This window comes from Silurus meridionalis, chromosome 2, assembly GCF_014805685.1.
Source record: "Silurus meridionalis isolate SWU-2019-XX chromosome 2, ASM1480568v1, whole genome shotgun sequence".
Lineage (NCBI taxonomy): Eukaryota > Metazoa > Chordata > Actinopteri > Siluriformes > Siluridae > Silurus > Silurus meridionalis.
The window spans coordinates 26,206,227-26,228,967 of record NC_060885.1 but is presented as its reverse complement, the minus strand read 5'-3'; the positions used below and the strand labels follow the sequence as shown (position 1 = coordinate 26,228,967).

The window sequence follows — 22,741 nt, the reverse complement described above, 5'->3', positions numbered from 1 at the left end:
AAGCTTCTTGATATAAAATAAAAAAAAAAAAAAAAAAAAAACTTTGTGACTCCTGTACATCCTGATGCACCTGACCACCACCACAAAGTCATCAGGAACTGTCAGAAGGTGGCAGAGGTCCAACCTGCATTCTAAGTCTCTGGTGTACATGGTCAAGTAGAAGACCATTGTTCACTATGGTGATGCTTCTGTTTCAGTATTTGTTTTTGTTTGTTTCTGCAATATATATATATATATATATATATATATATATATATTTACTTAATATTTTTCGTCAGGCATTAGCAATCCCATAAAAAAATAATAATAAATAAATGAAAATTAAGTGACCAACTCACTACTTCCGTTATTGCGAAGCGAAGGCGAACCAACCATGTCGTCATATCCGGGGTGTGTTGCTAGCGTTACAGAAATACCTTCGCGTGTTTTCTATTTCGGATTTGTTCCCGCCCACATCTCCGACTCCGGTGTTTGGGGGGGTGTTGACAGGACAAAGCATTTCTTCTGCACATAATCATCTTTATAATCTGTAGAGTTTAAGGTCTAGAGGTGGAAAAATTTATCTGAGCTACAACTCACTAACAACAGGTAAGCAAGGTCTAACTGTAATGCTAGCAGGAATTCGCTGATCCAGTTAACGGTTGTAAGTAGGCAGGCTGGCCGGCCAAGGCTGGGAGACCGAAGCGTTACTGTCAGTTCACGATTTTATAGTAGCGTGCTTTGGACAGAATGTCCACAGAGAACCGTGGACGAGAAGTGACGTTTTTATGAAGTTATCTTCGGTGCTTGATTAGCTTGTGTCTTGCACACTTAGCCGGTGTTGCAATGAAAGTGAGAGACAGAGAGACAGTAGTCGCGCATTAATACGGGCTTTATTCGTGCTGTTTGCTGTTCTTGGTTAAAAATGTGCCTGATTAATCCGATTAATTGTGTCTGATGATCTCAAATACCATCAGATCTACTGTCAAATCCTGAATGAGCAGGACTACTTACACACATTTTATATGTATGTATGTATGTGTGTGTGTGTGCGTGTGTATGTGTGTGTGTACATATAATGTAAATAGTATAGCTCCCCTCTTAACATGCTGCTGCAGTGGGAGTTCTGTATTTCACTTAACCAGTTCACTTACATTAACATTAAAGAGATGACAGAAATGTGGCCCAAATATACACAGTCTACAGTGTGTTCTTTTCTTTCTTTTTGTTTTTTTTCTTTTCTTTAAGCAATCTTGCATGAAAACGCTGTTTAGCGGTGTATGTACTGTGTGCTTCTCTTCCACACTAAAAATTTCTAGAAAGCTGATTGAAAATAAAATTAGCCAACTAGTAGTTATAATAAGATAGTTTTCTTATTATAACCCTAATTCATGGTATTTATGTATAAAAAACAACTTTACAAAAAATGCAAAAGCCACATATTGAGTTTAACTATCTTTAATTTAGACATTATAAAGTTTATAGTGCTTGTTAAGGAGTGCATGGGTGATTTCTCTTTTAAACAAAGTCACTCATGCTGGGTTGTTTTTTTTCTGTAAAAAACAAACAAAAAAAAAACAACAGCAGCATTTAAGTATGAAAGGTGAAGCGATTTGTTTTCAACATTTGTATTGTATTTTGCAGATTGCAATTTGACAACCATGATTTAAAAAAATCTACATAAAATATAATACAATATTGTTTTGACAAATTTTTGTTTAAGAAATACACAGATATTTTGTTCATCTGTGAAGATATAAGCATCTAGAATATATAATTCATATAATGTATAATAATAAAATGATATATACAAAAATTTAATATATAAACATTAAAAACAAGCATTTGAACGTAGTAAAGCAGTAAATCACGTTTAAAAAAAAAAAAGATAAGTTACTGTTGTACTAGACAAATGCTATAATCTACAATGCTCTAATCTTATATACATATAAGAATGAAATGGAGAAACACAGCAAGCTCACAGACTTGATTTAAACAAAAGAAAAAAATATGCATTGGTGCAGGGGGGTGTCATCAAAATAATCCTTAGTTGTGGCCCTAAACATGATGAATAGGACACGTGGCTTTGCGTGGTTACATGATGTACAGTAGCTGTTATCTGCACGTCATGTTGTTGCCAGATATTTTAACAATGATGGCTGTATGTTTAGTTATTTTCAGAGGACAGTAAATCTATACTGCTATACAAGCTGAACATTGACAACTCTAAAATATCTCAATTCCATTTCTATAGTTTGTCCATTGACAAGATCTACTAAAATAGTTGCTGAGATTTTTGTGTATACTGTAATTTCTAGACTATTAAGCGTACCCACTGAATTAAATGTATTTATGTTTTAACATAAACACATCGCACATGTCTATAAGCGGCAGGTGCATACATTGAAACAAATGAACTTTACACAGGCTTTAACGAAAGACAGTGCCTGCAACACGGCTTGTAAACAGTAGCCTACCAAGAAAGTCATTAGTCACTGTCTTCTTCCTCCTGCACACTGAAACTAATGAAGTCATCTCCTTTAGTGTCCGAGTTGAACAGCCTCAGAATTACATCCAATATTTTCTCAGGATCGTTTTCATTGTCGCTCTCGTCATTTTCATCTGGAGGCAAATTCCCCGCTGACAATCCATCCTTTCTTGTTGACTTTCGCAACAATTTCTCTCAGGGGATTTTCTCTTGGCACCATCGTGCGTTTAAAAATCACCATCGGTGGAAGCTTTTCTCCCGATGCCGTGCAGCTCAGAACACAGGTGAAGTGCATTTTTTCATGCCCGGTTGTTTTTAGCGTGACAAATGATTCACCTTTCCTGTTGACAGGTCGAGTGAGAGGCAGGTCAAACGTCAGAGGAACCTCATCCATGTTTATGATGATGTGCAGGCCGATTCAGTGGGAGCGCATCTGATTTAATGTAAAGAGTTTGATTGGTTTACCATAATCTGTTCTGCAATTTCATTGGTTTAATGTTACGGTGCTCAGTTTTTTGGCAGCATGAAGCTTGTGAAATGAAAAAACCCCGGGAATAATCCATAAAGAGCCGCTTCATTGTTTAAGCCGCGATTTTCAAAGCGTGGGAAAAAGTATCGGCTTATAGTCCGGAAATTGCGGTGTGTGTGTATATGTATGTGTGTTTGTGTGTGTATGTGTGTGTGTGTATATGTATGTATGTGTGTGTGTATATATATATATATATATATATATATATATATATATATATATATATATACACATACATACAGTACAAAAGTTTGGACGCACCTTCTTATTCATTCTTTATTTTCATGACTATGAAAATTGTAGATTCACACTGAAGGCATCAAAACTATGAATTAACACATGTGGAATTATATATGGAATTATATACATAACAAAAAAGTGTGAAACAACTGAAAATATGTCATATTCTAGGTTCTTCAAAGTAGCCACCTTTTGCTTTGATTACTGCTTTGCACACTCTTGGCATTCTCTTGATGAGCTTCAAGAGGTAGTCACCTGAAATGGTCTTTCAACAGTCTTGAAGGAGTTCCCAGAGATGCTTAGCACTTGTTGGTCCTTTTGCCTTCACTCTGCGGTCCAGCTCACCCCAAACCATCTTGATTGGGTTCAGGTCCGGTGACTGTGGAGGCCAGGTCATCTGGCGGAGCACCCTATCACTCTCCTTCTTGGTCAAATAGCCCTTACACAGCCTGGAGGTGTGTTTGGGGTCATTGTCCTGTTGAAAAATAAATGATGGTCCAACTAAACGCAAACCGGATGGAATAGCATGCCGCTGCAAGATGCTGTGGTAGCCATGCTGGTTCAGTATGCCTTCAATTTTGAATAAATCCCCAACAGTGTCACTAGCAAAGCACCCCCACACCATCACACCTCCTCCTCCATGCTTCACGGTGGGAACCAGGCATGTAGAGTCCATCCATTCACCTTTTCTGCGTCGCACAAAGACACGGTGGTTGGAACCAAAGATCTCAAATTTGGACTCATCAGACCAAAGCACAGATTTCCACTGGTCTAATGTCCATTCCTTGTGTTCTTTAGCCCAAACAAGTCTCTTCTGCTTGTTGCCTTTCTTTAGCAGTGGTTTCTAGCAGATATTCTACCATGAAGGCCTGATTCACACAGTCTCCTCTTAACAGTTGTTGTAGAGATGTGTCTGCTGCTAGAACTCTGTGTGCCATTGACCTGGTCTCTAATCTGAGCTGCTGTTAACCTGCGATTTCTGAGGCTGGTTACTCGGATGAACTTATCCTCCGCAGCAGAGGTGACTCTTGGTCTTCCTTTCCTGGGGCGGTCCGCATGTGAGCCAGTTTCTTTGTAGCGCTTGATGGTTTTGTGACTGCACTTGGGGACACTTTCAAAGTTTTCCCAATTTTTCGGACTGACTGACCTTTATTTCTTAAAGTAATGATGGCCACTCGTTTTCTGTACTTAGCTGCTTTTTTCTTGCCATAATACAAATTCTAACAGTCTATTCAGTAGGACTATCAGCTGTGTATCCACCTGACTTCTGCACAACACAACTGATGGTCCCAACCCCATTTATAAGGCAAGAAATCACACTTATTAAACCTGACAGGGCACACCTGTGAAGTGAAAACCATTTCAGGTGACTACCTCTTGAAGCTCATCAAGAGAATGCCAAGAGTGTGCAAAGCAGTAATTAAAGCAAAAGGTGGCTACTTTGAAGAACCTAGAATATGACATATTTTCAGTTGTTTCACACTTTTTTGTTATGTATATAATTCCACATGCTGGTGACACTGTTGGGGATTTATTCAAAATTGAAGGCATACTAAACCAGCATGGCTACCACAGCATCTTGCAGCGGCATGCTATTCCATCCGGTTTGCGTTTAGTTGGACCATCATTTAGTTTTCAACAGGACAATGAGGCTGTGTACAGGACACCTCCAGGCTGTGTAAGGGCTATTTGACCAAGAAGGAGAGTGATGGGGTGCTGCGCCAGATGACCTGGCCTCCACAGTCACCAGACCTGAACCCAATCGAGATGGTTTAGGGGTGAGCCAACAAGTGCTAAGCATCTCTGGGAACTCCTTCAAGACTGTTGGAAGACCATTTCAGGTGACTACCTCTTGAAGCTCATCAAGAGAATGCCAAGAGTGTGCAAAGCAGTAATCAAAGCAAAAGGTGGCTACTTTGAAGAACCTAGAATATGAAATTTTTCAGTTGTTTCACACTTTTTTGTTATGTATATAATTCCACGTGTTAATTCATAGTTTTGATGCCTTCAGTGTGAATCTACAATTTTCATAGTCATGAAAATAAAGAAAACTCTTTAAATGAGAAGGTGTGTCCAAACTTTTGGTCTGTACTAGGGCTGGGCGATAAATCGATTTTATCGATTAACTCGAATGTGTAGTTTACATCGATATGTTTTAATAAAAATCGGTTTTCTCTTTAATGTCCGCCGACGCTCCCCTCTGGGCTCCCATAGTTTCGAACGAACTCCCCCGCGCGTTTGCTATAGAGATACACAAACAACATGGCAGCGAGCAAGCAAAGGTAGCAGTGGCATCAATTTACTGCAGCATCTCAAACAGAGGCATGCTGTCGAGTGGGAGAGATGTAGTGCCCTACGAAGTGAACAAGACAGCGGCAGCACAAGACTGCGCTTAAGCAGCCGCATCCTGAAAATACACGGTTAAGCAGCCGCACTTTGTTTAGTGTTGCGCGTCTAATCGTACACTTCCAGTATGGGTGGTGGGAGCGGTCAAAATACCTGTAAAGACGCTTCAGTACGGCGTTTCCGTTAAGAAACAGAACAATCAGAGCATTTGAATCACCACAATCAAACGCTCATAAAACATTTTTTTGAGGTTTGCTCAATCTGTCAAATAATTCTTATTTAGAATCTCCCTGTCTATTATATTCTTATTTCAAATTTCAACTCATTTTACTGTGGAGTTTTTCAGAAAGGTAAAGGCAAAATCACTCCAAACCTCATTTTTCTTTGTAGGTTTGCTCATTTTATGTTATGTTACGTTCTATTTTCACAATTTACAATGGCTTGTTGTTTCTGATTGCACTTTAACCCATTTAATAAAGTTACAACTTTTTTTTTTTACATCTTCTTTGTCATATGCAGGTTGATTTTAAGCATATATATATATATATATATATTATATTGCCCCTGGTTACGAACAATATATCGGGATACGAACGTCGCTCACCAAAAAATCGCAGGCAAGTTGGTTGTTTTTGCTCTATCCACGCAGCTCGTCACATCAGTTAGCGTCCTGTGTCCCTAGCGAGAGCATCGTGTTACTTATCCGCTTGAACTTTTCCCGGCGGCAGCGTAACAACCTCGTTAGTTGATGCTCGTGAAATGATGAGATGGACAACATTAGCCGATGCATAACCACTTTACTTGTTTTTATGAAGATAGATTAGCAGGGTTACAGTCTTTTCCGAAGTACAATACCCATAATGAATTTCACTCTGGACTTCAATACCAACTGATAGTAGCCTTAAAGAAACAGCTCTCATTTTCCCTCTAATGCAACAATTGTCTCAGCCTTCGTGTTAATAACACTGTCTTTAATATTCTATAATATAATATATAATAATATATAAATAATATAATATAATAAGATTCTCCTTCCAAACAATAACTCTCCCTCCTCCCCCTTCTACAAACGTCGTCTCCTGCAGCGAGTCTTCTCAAAGGGAAAGTACCCGGTAAAGATCTTTTCCTCTTTTGTATGTTTTTATGTGGTATGATTTTAATATAACATGTTAAAAGTAAATAATATTAGTGAATATTGGCTTTATTTTTATTTAAGTAATATTTTTGGTTGTCCAGAACGAATTACCGAAGTTTCTGTTCATTATTATGGGGAAATTTGTATCGGGATACGAACTTTTCAGGTTACGAATAAAGTACCGGAACGAATTAAATTGTAACCCGAGGTTCCACTGTATATATATATATATATATATATATATATATATATATATATATATATATATATATATATAATACATTATATATACATATACATATACACATATATATATATATATATATATATATATATATATATATATATACAGTACAGACCAAAAGTTTGGACACACCTTCTCATTCAAAGAGTTTTCTTTATTTTCATGACTATGAAAATTGTAGATTCACACTGAAGGCATCATTTCGTAGGGCACTACATCTCTCCCACTCGACAGCATGCCTCTGTTGGAGATGCTGCAGTAAATTAAAGCCACTGCTACCTTTGCTTGCTCGCTGCCATGTTGTTTGTGTATCTCTATAGCAAACGCGCGGGGGGGAGTTCTTTCGAAACTATGGGAGCCCAGAGGGGAGCGTCGGCGGACATTAAAGAGAAAACCGATTTTTATTAAAACATATTGATGTAAACTACACATTCGAGTTAATCGATAAAATCAATTTATCGCCCAGCTCTACCTCCTCCTTGGCCTTCCTCATTTCCTCTTTCCTGGTGGCTCCATCCTAAGCATTCTCCTACTGATATACCCCATGTCCCTCCTCTGCACATGTCCAAACCATCTCAATCTCGCCTTCCTCACCTTGTCTCCAAAAAGTCCTACATGGGCTGTTCCTCTAATAAACTAATTCCTAATCCTGTCCCTCCTCTTTACTCCCAACAAAAACAACATCTTCAGCTTTGCTACCTCCAGCTCCGCCTCCTGCCTTTTACTCAATGCCACTGTCTCTAAACCATACAACATCTCAGATCTCACCACAGTCCTATAAACTTTCACTTTCACGCTTGCAGATACCCTACTATCACAAATCACTCCTGCCACTCTTCTCCACCAACTCCACCCTGCCTGCACTCTTTTCTTCACTTCTTTAACACACTCTCCATTACTTTGCACTGTTGACCCCAGGCTCCTGTCTGACCTCGTCCGTCAACCTGTCCATCACCACTGGAAACAGGAAAGGGCTCAGAGCCGATCCTTAAAACAATCCAACCTCCGACTTGAACCAGTTTGTCATTCTTACTGCACACTTCAGGGCTGTCACACTGTCCTCATACATGTCCTGCACCACCCTCACAAACTTCTGACACACCTGACTTCCTCATAAAATACCACAACTCCTCTATCGGCACCCTGTCGTATGCTTTGTCTATATTTACAAACACACAATGCAACTCCTTCTGACTTTCTCTATACTTCTCCATCAACATTCTCAAAGCAAATAATGTGTCTGTGATGCTCTTCCTTGGCATAAAACCATACTTTCGCTCACAGATGGTCACCACTTCTCTCAGCCTGGCTTCCACTACTCTTTCCCATATCTTCATGGTGTGACTGATCAACTTTATTCCCCTGTAGTTACTGCAGGCTTGCACATTTCCCTCCTTCTTGAAGATCAGTACCAGCACACTCCTTCTCCATTCCTCAGGCATCCTCTCACCTTCCAAAATCTTGTTGAACAACCTGGTTAACTCCACTGCTATCTTTCCTAAACATCTCCATGCTTCCACGGGTATGTTGTTTGGTCCAACCGACTTTCCACTCTTCATCCTCTTAAATGCTGCTCTTACTAATTCTATACTTACTAACTCCTCCTTACTAATCCTATCCACTTTCTGCTTCACCATCTCCACGCCATCCAACCTTCTCTCTCTCTCATTTTACTTATTCATCAGCTGCTTAAAATACTCCCTCTATCTTCTCAACACACTCTCCTCACTAGTCAACACATTTTCATCTCCATCCTTTATTGCTCTAACTTGCAGTACATTCTTCCCAGATCGGTCCCTCTGCCTGGTCAATTGGTACAAATTCTTTCTCCTTCCTCACCTACATGCCTCCATACTCCTCCATCTCACAGCCCACTTGTGGAGCATAAGCACTGATGGCATTTATCATCACAACTTCATCTTCCAGCCTCAAGTTCATCATCCTATCAGAAACTCTCTTCACCTCCACTACACTCTTACTGTACTCCTCCTTCAGAATCACCCCTACACCATTTCTCTTTCCATCCACACCTGGCCTTACTCCCTTTCCACTTGGTCTCCTGAACACACAACATATCTACTTTTCTCCTCTCCATCATATCAGCAACCTGCCAGCATCGTGCCAGCATTTAAAGCACTAACTCCATTTCTCCTTTTCCTGCTGTCTCTGTAGACGTCTTTGTCCTCTCCTTCTCCTCCTTCTGTTAATCCGATAAAAAAAAAATGTTAAAACCCCAATTCATGGTATTTACAGTGCCTTGCAATAGTATTGACCCCTCTTGGCGTTTTTCCTATTTTGTTGTCTTACAACCTGGAATTAAAATTGATTTTTTGGGGGTTTGTATCATTTGATTTACACAACATGCCTACCACTTTGAAGATGCAAAATATTTTTTATTGTGAAACAAACAAGAAATAAGAGAAAAAAACTTGAGCGTGCATAACTATTCACCCCCCCCAAAGTCAATACTTTGTAGAGCCACCTTTTGCAGCAATTACAGCTGCAAGTCTCTTGGGGTATGTATCTATAAGCTTGGCACATCTAGCCACTGGGATTTTTGCCCATTCTTCAAGGCAAAACTGCTCCAGCTCCTTCAAGTTGGATGGGTTCTGCTGGTGTACAGCAATCTTTAAGTCATACCACAGATTCTCAATTGGATTGAGGTCTGGGCTTTGACTAGGCCATTCCAAGACATTTAAATGTTTCCCCTTAAACCACTCGAGGTCATTGTCCTGCTGGAAGGTGAACCTCCGTCCCAGTCTCAAATCTCTGGAAGACTGAAACAGGTTTCCCTCAAGAATTTCCCTGTATTTAGCGCCATCCATCATTCCTTCAATTCTGACCAGTTTCCCAGTCCCTGCTGATGAAAAACATCCATGATGGTGTTCTCGGGGTGATGAGAGGTGTTGGGTTTGCGCCAGACATAGCGTTTTCCTTGATGGGCAGAAAGCTCAATTTTAATCTCATCTGACCAGAGTACCTTCTTCCATATGTTTGGGAAATCTCCCACATGCCTTTTGGCGAAGACCAAATGTGTTTGCTTATTTTTTTTCTTCAAGCAATGGCTTTTTTCTGGCCACTCTTCCGTAAAGTCCAGCTCTGTGGAGTGTACGGCTTAAAGTGGTCCTATGGACAGATACTCCAATCTCCACTGTGGAGCTTTGCAGCTCCTTCAGGGTTATCTTTGGTCTCTTTGTTGCCTCTCTGATTAATGCCCTCCTTGCCTGGTCCGTGAGTTTTGGTGGGCGGCCCTCTTTTGCCAGGTTTGTTGTGGTGCCATATTCTTTCCATTTTTTAATAATGGCTTTAATGGTGCTCCGTGGGATGTTCAAAGTTTTCAAAGTTATATTTTTTTATAACCCAACCCTGATCTGTACTTCTCCACAACTTTGTCCCTGACCTTTCAGAACATGTGATCTGATTATATGATTCTGTATTATATGATCTGATTATAATATATATATATATATATATATATATATATATATATATATATATATATATATATATATATATATATACTGAGATCATGTGACACTTAGATTGCACACAGGTGGACTTTATTTAAGTAATTACGTGACTTCTGAAGGTAATTGGTTGCACCAGATCTTATTTAGAGGCTTAATAGCAAAGGGGGTGAATACATATGCACGCACCACTTTTCCGTTATTTATTTTTTAGAATTTTTTGAAACAAGTTATTTTTTTCATTTCACTTCACCAATTTGGACTATTTTGTGTATGTCCATTACATGAAATCCAAATAAAAATAAATTTTAATTCCAAGTTGTAAGGCAACAAAATAGGAAAAATGCCAATGGGGGGGTCAATACTTTTGCAAGTGTACTTTAAAAAAAGGCAAAAGCCAGCTTTTTACATCTTTAATTTAGACATTTTAAATCTAAGCATTTAAGTATGTAAGGTGAAGCAATTTGTGCAAATCAACATTTGTATTGTTTTTAATGATAATTGCAGATTTCAAGTTGACAACCGTGCTTAAAAATGTATATACAGTGCATCCGTACAGCCTTACTCCAAAATGGATTCAATTCAGTATTTTACTCAAAATTCTACAAACAATACCCTATATGATTTGATTAAATTTCAGTACAGTTAGGGGGATAGAAATGTAAAACATAAAATTGCTTGTCATTTTTTTATTAATGCAGTTTAATATTATTAACATTTGTAAATATCAACAGTTTACATTTTAAAAACAATTTTAAATAAAATGTCTGATTGGTTTAAGTAAAAAATAAAATCTATAAATAGTGCTGGTCGGTATACCGGTGTCTATTTTTGTTATGATATGAATATTTAGTATACCGCAATACTGGTGTATGTGGCTTAAACAAAGTTCGGAACACGGCGCGGTTTGAGAGGGGTCCCTTTTCACTGTTGCACTGGTTAGGGCACAGTTGTATGTGTTACTAAGCGTGACAGTGAAGTCGGAGAATGGACATTAAAATTAGAGACCTTCAAATGAGTGTGGCGGGTACAAGATTTGATTGATGAATGCGGGTGTTAAAATACTCGTGTGCGGTTTTGCGGGAGAAAATAATTATCCACAGGACTCCCGCAAAATGGTCTTAAAAATATAAAAAAAAATACAATTACTTACTAAAAACAAATAAATTATGTATCTACTGCACAAAAGCAACAATTGCAGCTAAAATAAAATAAAAAGGATTCAAAAGGGAAGCAAGTAAAACAAGAAAAGCAAAGTAGCAAGAAGAAGCAGTTGTACTACTTGTACATTTTACCTGCGGGCTTTTGCTGGCAGGAGCAAGACAAAACTTGAATATTACATACGGGAGCGGGAGAAAATAACATCTATTTTTGTGGGAGTGGGACTGAAAAATCCATCCTGCATAGGTCTCTACCCTGTAGTCGCCGCCATTTTCGCAAGCAGCTGCATTGTCTTGCCATCATGCTAACCTGCAACTCGAACAGCCCAGCTCATCCATAACAGCATTCGTTGACAGCGAATTTCATTATCGTTTATTAGCGATTTTATAGATTTGTTGTTGCAGCCCTAATATATATATATATATATATATATATATATATATATATATATATATATATATATATATCTTGTATGCAATTTCAGCAATAAAAATGCCAAAAAGAAAAACTAATTACTTGTTCATTTTAAGAGACCTGTCTTATTTTCTCTCTCTTATTTAGTAATCCTCTTTAATAAAGAAAAAGTACTTTTTTTTCGTAAAATGGTACATTACAACAGTTTAAACATTTAGATTTGTTTTCTCTGGTCTATTGTGAATTAGATACGGAGATTTATAAGTGTATATGAGATTTGCAGTCATTGCATTCTGTTTTTATTTACAGTTTACACAGTGTCCCAAATTTTTGGAATTGGGGTTGTTTACCATAGTGTGTTTATTTTATTAAATTGTTTTATTTACTCTCTGCAATAGCTTTCCAGTGTCCATCCTAATAATTCAGTCAGAGTACACCGAGGACTGCACTAAAAATCATCAGCATTTGATCTCCCACAAGTACGAGAGATTTACTTAACCAGATGCCAATTAAAAGCTCAGTCTATAATCACTGGCTTCTCTCATCCAGCTCATGCCAGGCATTGTTCTTCCCTTCTTCCTGTAGTAAAATGACTCTACAGCAGGTTAAATGACAGCTTCCCTACCACTCCAGATCATACCTTTATGCAACTGCCACCACTTATTGAATATTTTTATCTTAATACATGTATATTTTGCACTAGATCATATTTCTTTATCTAGGCATCATTTGGCATAGTACAGTAGGATGCTCACAATCATTCTCATGCTGGTCATTTCTATTCCCTGCTTACTTTATATGCAATACTTTTTTTTAACTAGTCACTTACATTTACAGCATTTTGCAGACACTTTATTCTGAGTGACATTTTTGAAAATCATTTTTATGATCTCATTTTTATACAGCTGAATAGTTAAGGGTCTTGTTCAGCTGCCCAGCAGTGGCAGCTTGGTCATGCTGGGATTTGAACTGGTGGTTTAGTGGTTAGGATTTGGCGCTTTCACTGCCACGGCCCAGGGCTGGTCCCAAGCACTAATAAACGGGAGGGTTGCGTTAGGAAGGGCATCCAGTGTAAAACATGTGCCACATCAAACATGCGGATCACGGATACGGATGATCTGCTGTGGTGGTAACCCCTTATGGGAGAAGCCAAAAGAAAGTTATTTTACAACTGTTGTACTGCGTTACATTGTTTGCACGTTGCATGTAGGGGAGAAGGTGATTAAAATAACAATAAATCACTTGAGATGATATGCCATTGGACTTGTACAATGCTTTCTTAATCACAGATTTGAAATGTTTCCCTACATTGATGTTTTGTTTGTTGCACTTGGTTTCTTATTCACACATTAATGTAGAGACAGTTGACAAGAATGTACATTTGAAGCTTGATGATCCTCTGCTGCTGTTTCTTATTTACCTGTTCTTCTGACTGTGCAGGCTTTGAACTTGGTGAAGCCGAAGTTATCACCATAGCTATGCTGTGTTGGGGAAATGCCTCCTATGGGCAGCTTGGATTGGGTGGAATTGACGAAGAGATAATAGTAGAGCCCCGCAAGTGTGAATTCTTAAACGGCAAGGTGGTGCGAGGGGTTGGCTGTGGGAGAAGACATACTGTTTTTCTTCTTGGAGATGGAACCGTGTATACATGCGGCTGCAATGACCTGGGTCAGCTGGGGCATGACAAGGCACGCAAAAAACCAGGTACAGTCACAGCATTATACACGTGCGCGTGTGTGTGTGTGTGTGTGTGTGTGTGTGTGTGTGTGTGTGTGTGTGTGTTTTATTTTATATATATATATATATACACACACACACACACACACACACTGGAGATCAAAATTAGAGAACAATTTATAAACAATTGAACAATTCTGAAATAATGTCATCTTCACTGCTCAACAGTTGAAGGAGTTTTTGTCCTGTCTATACCATGCTACCAGAACACGCCAGTGTGTATATAGTATATATGTGTGTGTGTGTGTGTGTGTGTGTGTGTGTGTGTGTGTGTGTGTGTGTGTGTATATATATATATATATATATATATATATATATATATATATATATATATATATATATACATAATCAAAGATATTCAACCCCCTCACCTAAATAGACGATGATGTTGATGAAAGATAATGAAAATAAATGAAGAAAAAAGAAACTTGTGTAATAACAAACTATTTATTGATACATATTTGATTGATTTTCACAACAGGCGTTGACTTAACTTTGAAGTTCAATTGAAAATTTTAATTCTTGTAACACATGAGCATGTGCAGTATTATTCAACCCCCAGCTTCAGTACCTTGTGAAGAGCCCTTTAGTTTTTATAACTTCTAACAAGCGTTTTCGATAAGTGCTGAAAAGCTTCTTACACCTCTCGATTGGAATCTTTGCCCATTCTTCGCGAGCAAAAGCCTCTAACTCAGTGATGTTCCATGCTGCAACTGCCTTCTTTAAATCCCACCAAAGATTTTCAATTGGATTTAAATCTTGTGACTGAGAAGGCCACTCCAGGACACTCCAGCATCTTTTCCCCAACCAAGCTTTGGTTGATTTGGAGGTGTGCTTGGGATCATTGTCTTGCTGGAATATCCAATGATCACCAAGGTTTAATTTGTCAACAGAAGGCATGCCAGGTACAAAATCAAGATTGCTAGTTCCTGCCGCAGAAAAACAGCCCCACATCATTATTGACCCACCTCCGTGCTTGACCGTGGGGATGGTATTCTTCTGGCAAAAGCCTGAACTTTTGCACGCCAAACATACCGCTGGTCCATATGTCCAAAAGGTTCCAGTTTGGTTTCATCAGTCCATAGAACTGTCTCCCAGAACTCTGTAGTTTTATCCAAATTCCTCCTGGCATATTCTAGTCGACTCCTGATGTTTCTTGAGGTCAAGAGTGGAGTGCGTCTTGGGGTCTGGCCATGAAGTCCTTGATTATTCAGTGCACGTCTTATAGTTGCCACTGAAGCACTTGTACCAGCCTTTATCATGTCATCCATGTCATCCCACACAGGGGTTTTTCTTAGCTGTCCTGACTAAGTTGCTTAAGGGCCCTTGATGAAATTGTGAGCTTTCTTCCACGGCCAGGCAGGTTTGCAGCTGTTCCATAAGTTTTAAACTTCCTTATAATGCTCTCAATGGTGTCCCTTGGAATGTAAAATCTTTTGGAAATCATCTTATACCCAAGGCCCTTCAGATGTGATGAAACAATCTCCTTTGTCAGCTTTTGTGGCAGCTCCTTTGTCTTTCCCATGATTGCAACTCACCTTGAACACCTTCATGGTCGGGGTTTATATATGCATCACAGCTGAAGCAAATGAAGGATCGTTATAGAGTTCCCAAAGGCTTAATGATGTTTTAGCTCCACTTCAGGCCATAAAAACTGTCAGAAAGCTTTAAAAACAACAATTTTATATAGGGGTTGAATAATTGTGACATGGCGATCTTAACAAAATATACTGTCACACACAAATACTACATCATACATTTTCTGTGTTGATTTTATGTATCACTAAACTCATTAAGAAGCCATCCAAAGCAGAATCCTGCACTTTGAAAAGATTTTTATTTATAAATCCTTAAAACTCTTTAGGGGTTGAATATTTCAAATGTGTGTGTGTGTGTGTGTATATATATATATATATATATATATATATATATATATATATATATATATATATATATATATATAATATACACAGTACAGACCAAAAGTTTGGACACACCTTCTTATTCAAAGAGTTTTCTTTATTTTCATGACTATGATGACTAAATTGTAGATTCACACTGAAGGCATCAAAACTATGAATTAACACATGTGGAATTATATACATAACAAAAAAGTGTGAAACAACTGAAAATATGTCATACTGTAGGTTCTTCAAAGTAGCCACCTTTTGCTTTGATTACTGCTTTGCACACTCTTGGCATTCTCTTGATGAGCTTCAAGAGGTAGTCACCTGAAATGGTTTTCACTTCACAGGTGTGCCCTGTCAGGTTTAATAAGTGTGAAATATATACAGTAAAATATATGTAAGGAAACAGGTAACATGTTCAGTTAGTATCAGGTCATGTCCCTCAGTGGATCTGTCTCAGTACAGTCCTACACTAAGCCACATCACAACATGCACCTATAAGAAAGGTGTAGCTGATAAAAAGCCCAACGTGTAAAGCTGCAAAGTGATCTGGCTTGTTGATATTGTGTATGCTTATTAACATATGTAACACCATATAATACCATTTGCCTTTTTTCTATATGAGATTCTGTTAATTTGATACATTTGTTAAATGGCACCCTGAAGAAGAATGATTCCATTTTGAGTTTCCTTTTTCTCCAGGTTTTTTTTTCTTCAGATCTCAGGTAGTCTTTACTTGACCTTATATGTTCTGGCTTGCATTTTTATCAATTTGTATATAACTGCTGATTTCTGTGCAGTAAACGGAGAACTTTAAACATGTACAAGGAACAAAGTAATTAAATATTATTAGATTTAGATATAGTTCATACTTTCTGTATATCTTGAATGACAGGTGTCTCGTTCAGTGATCTGTAAGTGTTCCATTCACGAACTATACCTACCTTTTCCAGTTTGTCTGAATGAGTTTCGGATTTGTTATTTTGTTTTTGGATTTGTTAATTTGTTTTTGCAATTGTTATTTTGCTTTCAAATTTGTTAGTGTTTTTTAATTTGTTAATTTGTTCTGATATGTTAATGTGTTTTGCACTTCTTGGCCACGGTAGTATTTACGTCCAAAACAGTTACAGAACTATAAGCACTTTATATGCATGAGTATTCTATTGAATACTGAAAGAAAATCTGTTTTGTGTGTGTTTATTATATAGAGCAAGTAATGGCACTTGATGCTCAGAATATTGTAGCGGTATCTTGCGGTGAGTCTCACACTCTTGTTGTAAACGACAAAGGACAAGTGTTTGCATGGGGACAGGCTTCTGATGGACAGCTCGGCCTTGCCAACAAGGAAGAATGTATGCGTGTGCCCAGGTGAAGTACAACTTTTACCTTCTATGGATATGCATTGCCTTTATGTAGGATGTTGCTTGTGTTGGGAAAACAACTTTGCAGCTGTAAGTTTTCAAGCTACAGGCTGATTTAAAATAGCCAATATACAGACAAACTAACATTTTAATACCTGTTTGTAGCTACATTAAAAACACTCTAGCTTACTACAGTAGAAGATAATATGTCAAAACTGAAGTCAACACACCGATGTTAAACACGCCTTAGTAGAAACATGCAAGAACATTTGTTCACCTTTAATGTCAAATTGCATTGTATAAAAAAATTAAAAATAAAACCATGTGGCAAACAACCAGACATGGTTCAAGGGAAAACACAATACCAAGATTACGTAAGTATGCAAATTTGAAAATTAGGACTGTAGCAAGTAGAAACAGCAGATATTTTCCTGACATTTTCTTGGTAACATCCAACTGGGAAAGCAGTTATTAGGCCTCCTAAGAGTGAATTAGCTTTTGTAACAAAGAAAAGAGCCCAGCTAAAGTTTGAAAACAAACCAACAAGCCTGCCAAATTCCTAAATTCACATGGAATTACAAGTTTTTATTTTGCCACAAAAAAACATAGTGAACGTAACCGAATGTACAGCCTGACATGGTGGCAGCTCCTGGAGGCTGCTTTTCTCAGCTGGAACTCTAATCAGTATGGTGGGAAAAATGATTAATAGCAAATCAGTTTTGGCAAAAAAAAAAAAAAAAACGTTGAACATTTTCCTAAAACACGTGAGATGAAGAGGAATTCATATTTTGCGTATGACACTGAGCCAAAGCACGCCTTCAAATCAACAAAGAATAATTCATTTGTTTATAATCTGTGGTGAACAGAGACAAAATTATACAAATTGTGTCACTGTCCAAATGGAGCGTTACAGAGAACAAACTACAACCCCTAAAAGAAGTAACCTTCTCCACAGAACAGTCAAGAGTTTGTCAGAAGTCCATGTTGTTCAGGTCTGCTGTGGTTATAGGCATTCCCTTGCACTGTCTAGGAGTAAGTATGTTGCTCAAACATGTTTTCTTTAATGAAACACAATAGATGCCCAATTAAGACTCAATGTGAAAGCTCTATACTGACAATATACAAACTGTTTAACATTTAGCTATCCATGGTTTAAAAAAGAGCCATGTATGGCCTAATCTGTGTTTATCTGTTACATACCCTTTTAATTTAGATATTCTAAATATACTAATTTTCTCTTGCATGGTCAATTATAAATTATTACTAATACTAATTTGTTATTACCAGTTAAATTGTCTCATTATCCCTTTTTTCACACACCGTCCAGGGGGTCAGATATTTTCCTGGGGGCAAAATAGGTATGGACAATTAGGACTGGGGAAAGAGGGACCTTGTGCTTTGACCCCACAGGTCATCCAGTCTTTACAGGGCATCCCATTTGCCCAGATCTCAGCAGGAGGTGCTCACAGCTTTGCACTGACAATGTCTGGAGCTGTATTTGGTTGGGGACGAAACAAGTTTGGCCAGCTGGGCCTAAATGATAATCAGGGTGTGTTATGAACTTTATATAATAGCTTCATAATAAAATTAGCTTAGTGCTTAATTCACCACTGAACATATCTCGCTTTTATTTTTTTGAAGATCGATGTTTTCCTTCCTTGCTGAAGACACTCAGATCACAAAGGGTCGTTTATATATGTTGTGGAGAAGATCACACTGCTGCATTAACAAAGGTACAGTTTGAAATTTACTCTAACTCTCTAACAACAACTGCCGTTATCTGCTCAGTTGCACAAGTGAGAAATTGTAAGTCGGTCTGAATAAGCCGTTCAGTAAATGCTATAAATTAGATGTTAATAGAAGCTTGCTAGAGATCTCTGTTTGTCTCGCTTTTTCTAAGACACATTTTCTTCACTGTTTGAGCTTCCTAAATTCAACTTTCTAATTTGTTGGATACTTCCTTTATTAAAGCTAGACAAATGTTTACATTTCTCCTGATTTCCACACAGCTATCCTTTAATCAGCAGCTAAATTGCTAAATTATTCTAAAATCCTGAACGTATAACTTGTGGCACAACACCTTTTGGATATTTTGAAATCCTGATTATCTTGACTTCTTTAGGAGGGAGGTGTGTTCACATTTGGAGCAGGTGGATATGGTCAGCTGGGCCACAATACCATAAACCACGAAGTTAACCCACGAAAGGTTTTTGAACTCATGGGAAATGTTGTTACACAAATCGCTTGTGGTAGGTAAGTATAACTTACCCTTTTACAACCTGTTTCTACAAAGCAAACAAAGGTAGCAACTGGGTTATTAGCAAAGCTATTGTTATTAAGGATGTTAATATTTGTTTATTGTATAGATACATAAACACACAGTATCTCAGTGAGTACACCCCTCACATCTCAGCAACCATTTTAGTACATCTTCTCAAGGGACAATACTATAGAAATTAAACTTTGATATATTTTAGAGTAGTCAATGTACAGCTTGTATAGCTGGCTTAAAAAACAGGCACATGAGTGCTGCCATCATTGCTTTACACGTTGCAGAAGCAGAAGGTCCATTTGTCAGTGCTCAGACCATACGCCCCACACTGCAACAAGTCAGTTTGCATGGCCTCACAAGAAAACCACAAACAGTCTGAAGACAACCTGTCCAAGAGCATGAATTACTGGAACCATGTCCTGTCGTCTGATGAGACTAGGATAAACTTGTTTGGCTCAGATGGTCTCCAGCATGTGTGGTGACACCCTGCTGAGGAATATCAAGAAAATTGTGCTTTGCCTACAGACAAGCATGTTGGTGGTGGTAGCATCGTGGTCTGGGCGCTGGGGAGCTGCAGTTCATTGAGGGAAACATGTACTTGTGAACCAGAACATGATGCCCTCCTTTCAGTAACTGGGCCAAAGAATAGTTTTCCAACATAATTACAACCCCAAACACACCACCAAGATGACAACTGCTTTGCTGAGGAAGCTGAAGGTGATGGTGATGGAGTGGCCAAGTAGGTTTTCAGACCTGAACCCTATTTAGAACCTGTGGGGCATCCTCTAGCAGAAGGTGGAGATGCGCCATGTGTCTAACATCTAGCAGCTCTGTGATATCAATATGGAGGAGTGGAAGAGGATCTCAGCAAGAACCTGTGCAGCTCTGGTCAATTCCATGCCCAGGAGGAATAAAGCAGTCCTGGATCACAATGGTGCTTACACAGAATATTGACACTTTGGACACAGTTTTGACGTGTTCACTTAGGCTGTACTCACTTTTGTTGTCAGTTATTTAGACAATAATGCTGCATGTTATTTTTAGAGAACAGTAAATCTGTACTTATATACAAGCTGCACATTGACTTCTCTAAAATATATCCAACTTTCATTTCTATAGTTTTGTCCCTTAAACAGATATAATAAAATGGTTGCTGAAATGTAATGGGTGTACTTACTTTTGTAAGATTGTCATTGTCCATCTGCGTTGTGAAGCATCACCCAGAGGGTTTTAAGCATTTGATTGAATCCAGGCAGATAATATAGCTCTATATACTTGTGTACAGTGGTCACATCATAAATAAATAAAAAGAAACACTAGCAGGCACATGTATAACGCTCTGTAATAGTCTAGTGGGCAAAAGCGAAAATTAACATAAATCTGTCCATATATATTTGACTGTACATGTGCTGCTGATAGAAGAATCACAGTGTTAATTATAAATGTAGCACATGGATGAACTTTGTGTTGGTGTCACAGAGCAAATCAAACATGCAGAAGAGTTGATTGCATGATTGAAAGTGTTTAATTTCTAATGACCAATGTGTTAACAATGTGTTCAATGTTCATTTACTGTATGCAGTTAAAAGGCTAAAATGTTTAATTTTATAGGGCATGTCTCATCTCAGGTGGTTGCTATTGTATGTATGGTGTGGCTATGTGATTGATAAAATCTTGTTTGGTGGATGATTATCCATTGCTCTGCTAGGGTACTGGCAGGTTGGTACCAGGCTGGCTGCTTTTGAGTATTTCAGAAAGTGCTGATCTCTCAGTACAAGTTCTTAAATGGCCTGCTATAGAGCTCTGAACACAACCCAGTTGAACACCTTTGGGGTGAATGTGAACGCTGACAGGACCCCAGGCCTCCTCACCTCATGTACATCAGTACCTGACTTTACTAACACCCTTGTGGCTGAATAATCACAAATCTCCACAAGCAAAACCTGACATCAAGTGACACACTTTTTTTTTTTTCCCCAGAAAAGTGGAGGTTATTATGCCAGCAAATGGGGAGTAAATGTGGAATATGTAAAAAAAAAAGCACACATGAATCATATGGTTAGTTGTCCACAAACTTTTGTCCATATAGTGCTTAATATAGTGTTTGCCATAAAGTGTTTGCTAGGTTGTTATATGTGGATGCTCTTGTATTTCAGCTTTCAGTGCGGTTCTGCATTTCTAGGTATTTAAGTTGGTTGCTAGTTGGTTGCTAGAGAATTGCTGCTGTGCTATCTTTAGTTTTTGCTAGATAGATACTGTGTTGTCCCTATAGCACCCCATCAGGTTGCTACAGTGTTTTATTCTGGCTGGTAGCCAGAGTTTTGCAAGTATTTCTTTGCAAGTTTATATGTGGTTGCTGTGGTAATATAGCTGGTTTGTGGGTTGTTGCTGGAAACTATAATATTCCAGGTAGAAGATGGCTAGGTGGTTATTTTAATATTCCAATTAGTTGCTGTGGTGTTGCTAAGAGGTTGCATTCCATTTGCTAGGCAATTGACATTCTATGTGGTTACTAGTACCCATAATAAATATCAGCATGTCTGCTTACCAGGACAACCTAATCAGAAAATTAAGATTAACCAACATAATAATGATGTTATAGCATCTGGATTTGGCAATTATATAGTAATTCTTTATTTTTATTAATATACAAGGCAGCATACCTTAGCATTCATTCCATCCTCTGGCAAGATTGATTCTTTCGGTCTTGGAGGAAACGGACAACTTGGCACACGTAACACCTGCAACAGGATAAGTCCTGCTCCTGTAAAAGGCCAATGGAGAGCTCACACCGACTCCATACCAATGGATTCTGGTCAGTACACATATACTTGTTGATTCAGAGCTCATTAATAATCTGTACTGCACTAACAAGCCTGTTAAAAAGCCTGTCTACCTCTCAAACATCAGCAACGTTCAGATACTGAAATTACATTTTAAGTTAAGGTAAATTAAGTTTCTAGTCTACTACACCCTGCTCAAGATTTATCCCAGCAATCAACACAGCTTTTAGGTGTATTATATTTGGTTTAAATTAATTATTTACAGTTAGTATTAACATTAACTTGATCCATAAATTGTTGTCTGTATTGCCTGTTTAAGAGGCTGAGCAGTTCTACTGTGTCAAGAGGATTTATGCTGGTGGAGACCAGAGCTTTGCTTACTGCTACTGTCCTCAGGTAGAAGAATATTTTTTTTTTTGCATCTGATGAGTAACATGCATATATACAAAATAATAACAGTTGTGTGGTTCTTCCCAATTTCTATAAACAATCAAATCACATCAAAATATTAATAATAATAACCACACTAGGGGTGTAACGGTAGGCGTATTCATATCAAACAATTTCAGTACAGGACTTGCTGTGCAGTGCACATGTTTTACGTGCGGGACATGTTTTAAATCTGAGTTGCCTCTCAAAAGTATTAAAATTGCAACAAAAAATTGTATTTTGTTCTGC

General features: G+C 38.1%; 1 protein-coding gene across 3 annotated transcripts in view; it reads left to right on the top strand.

Moving 5' to 3' along the window:
- The first annotated feature begins 389 nt into the window (after window positions 1–389).
- The window catches only part of herc4 (HECT and RLD domain containing E3 ubiquitin protein ligase 4), a 46,685-nt gene continuing 24,333 nt past the window's right edge, over window positions 390–22,741 (top strand). The window contains exons 1-9 of one of the 3 annotated variants that reach the window (XR_006928131.1): window positions 390–588; window positions 13,444–13,707; window positions 16,856–17,015; window positions 17,964–18,040; window positions 18,336–18,557; window positions 18,650–18,741; window positions 19,131–19,261; window positions 21,935–22,095; window positions 22,385–22,459. Coding sequence is in view for 2 of the 3 variants with exons in the window: in XM_046869249.1 (XP_046725205.1) it covers window positions 13,482–13,707; window positions 16,856–17,015; window positions 17,964–18,040; window positions 18,336–18,557; window positions 18,650–18,741; window positions 19,131–19,261; window positions 21,935–22,095; window positions 22,383–22,459 (1,146 nt within the window). In the remaining variant the exon portion in view is untranslated. Of the gene's footprint in view, window positions 589–13,443; window positions 13,708–16,855; window positions 17,016–17,963; window positions 18,041–18,335; window positions 18,558–18,649; window positions 18,742–19,130; window positions 19,262–21,934; window positions 22,096–22,382; window positions 22,460–22,741 lie in introns of those variants that run through there. The other 2 variants (XM_046869249.1, XM_046869259.1) reach the window with 2 other exon arrangements.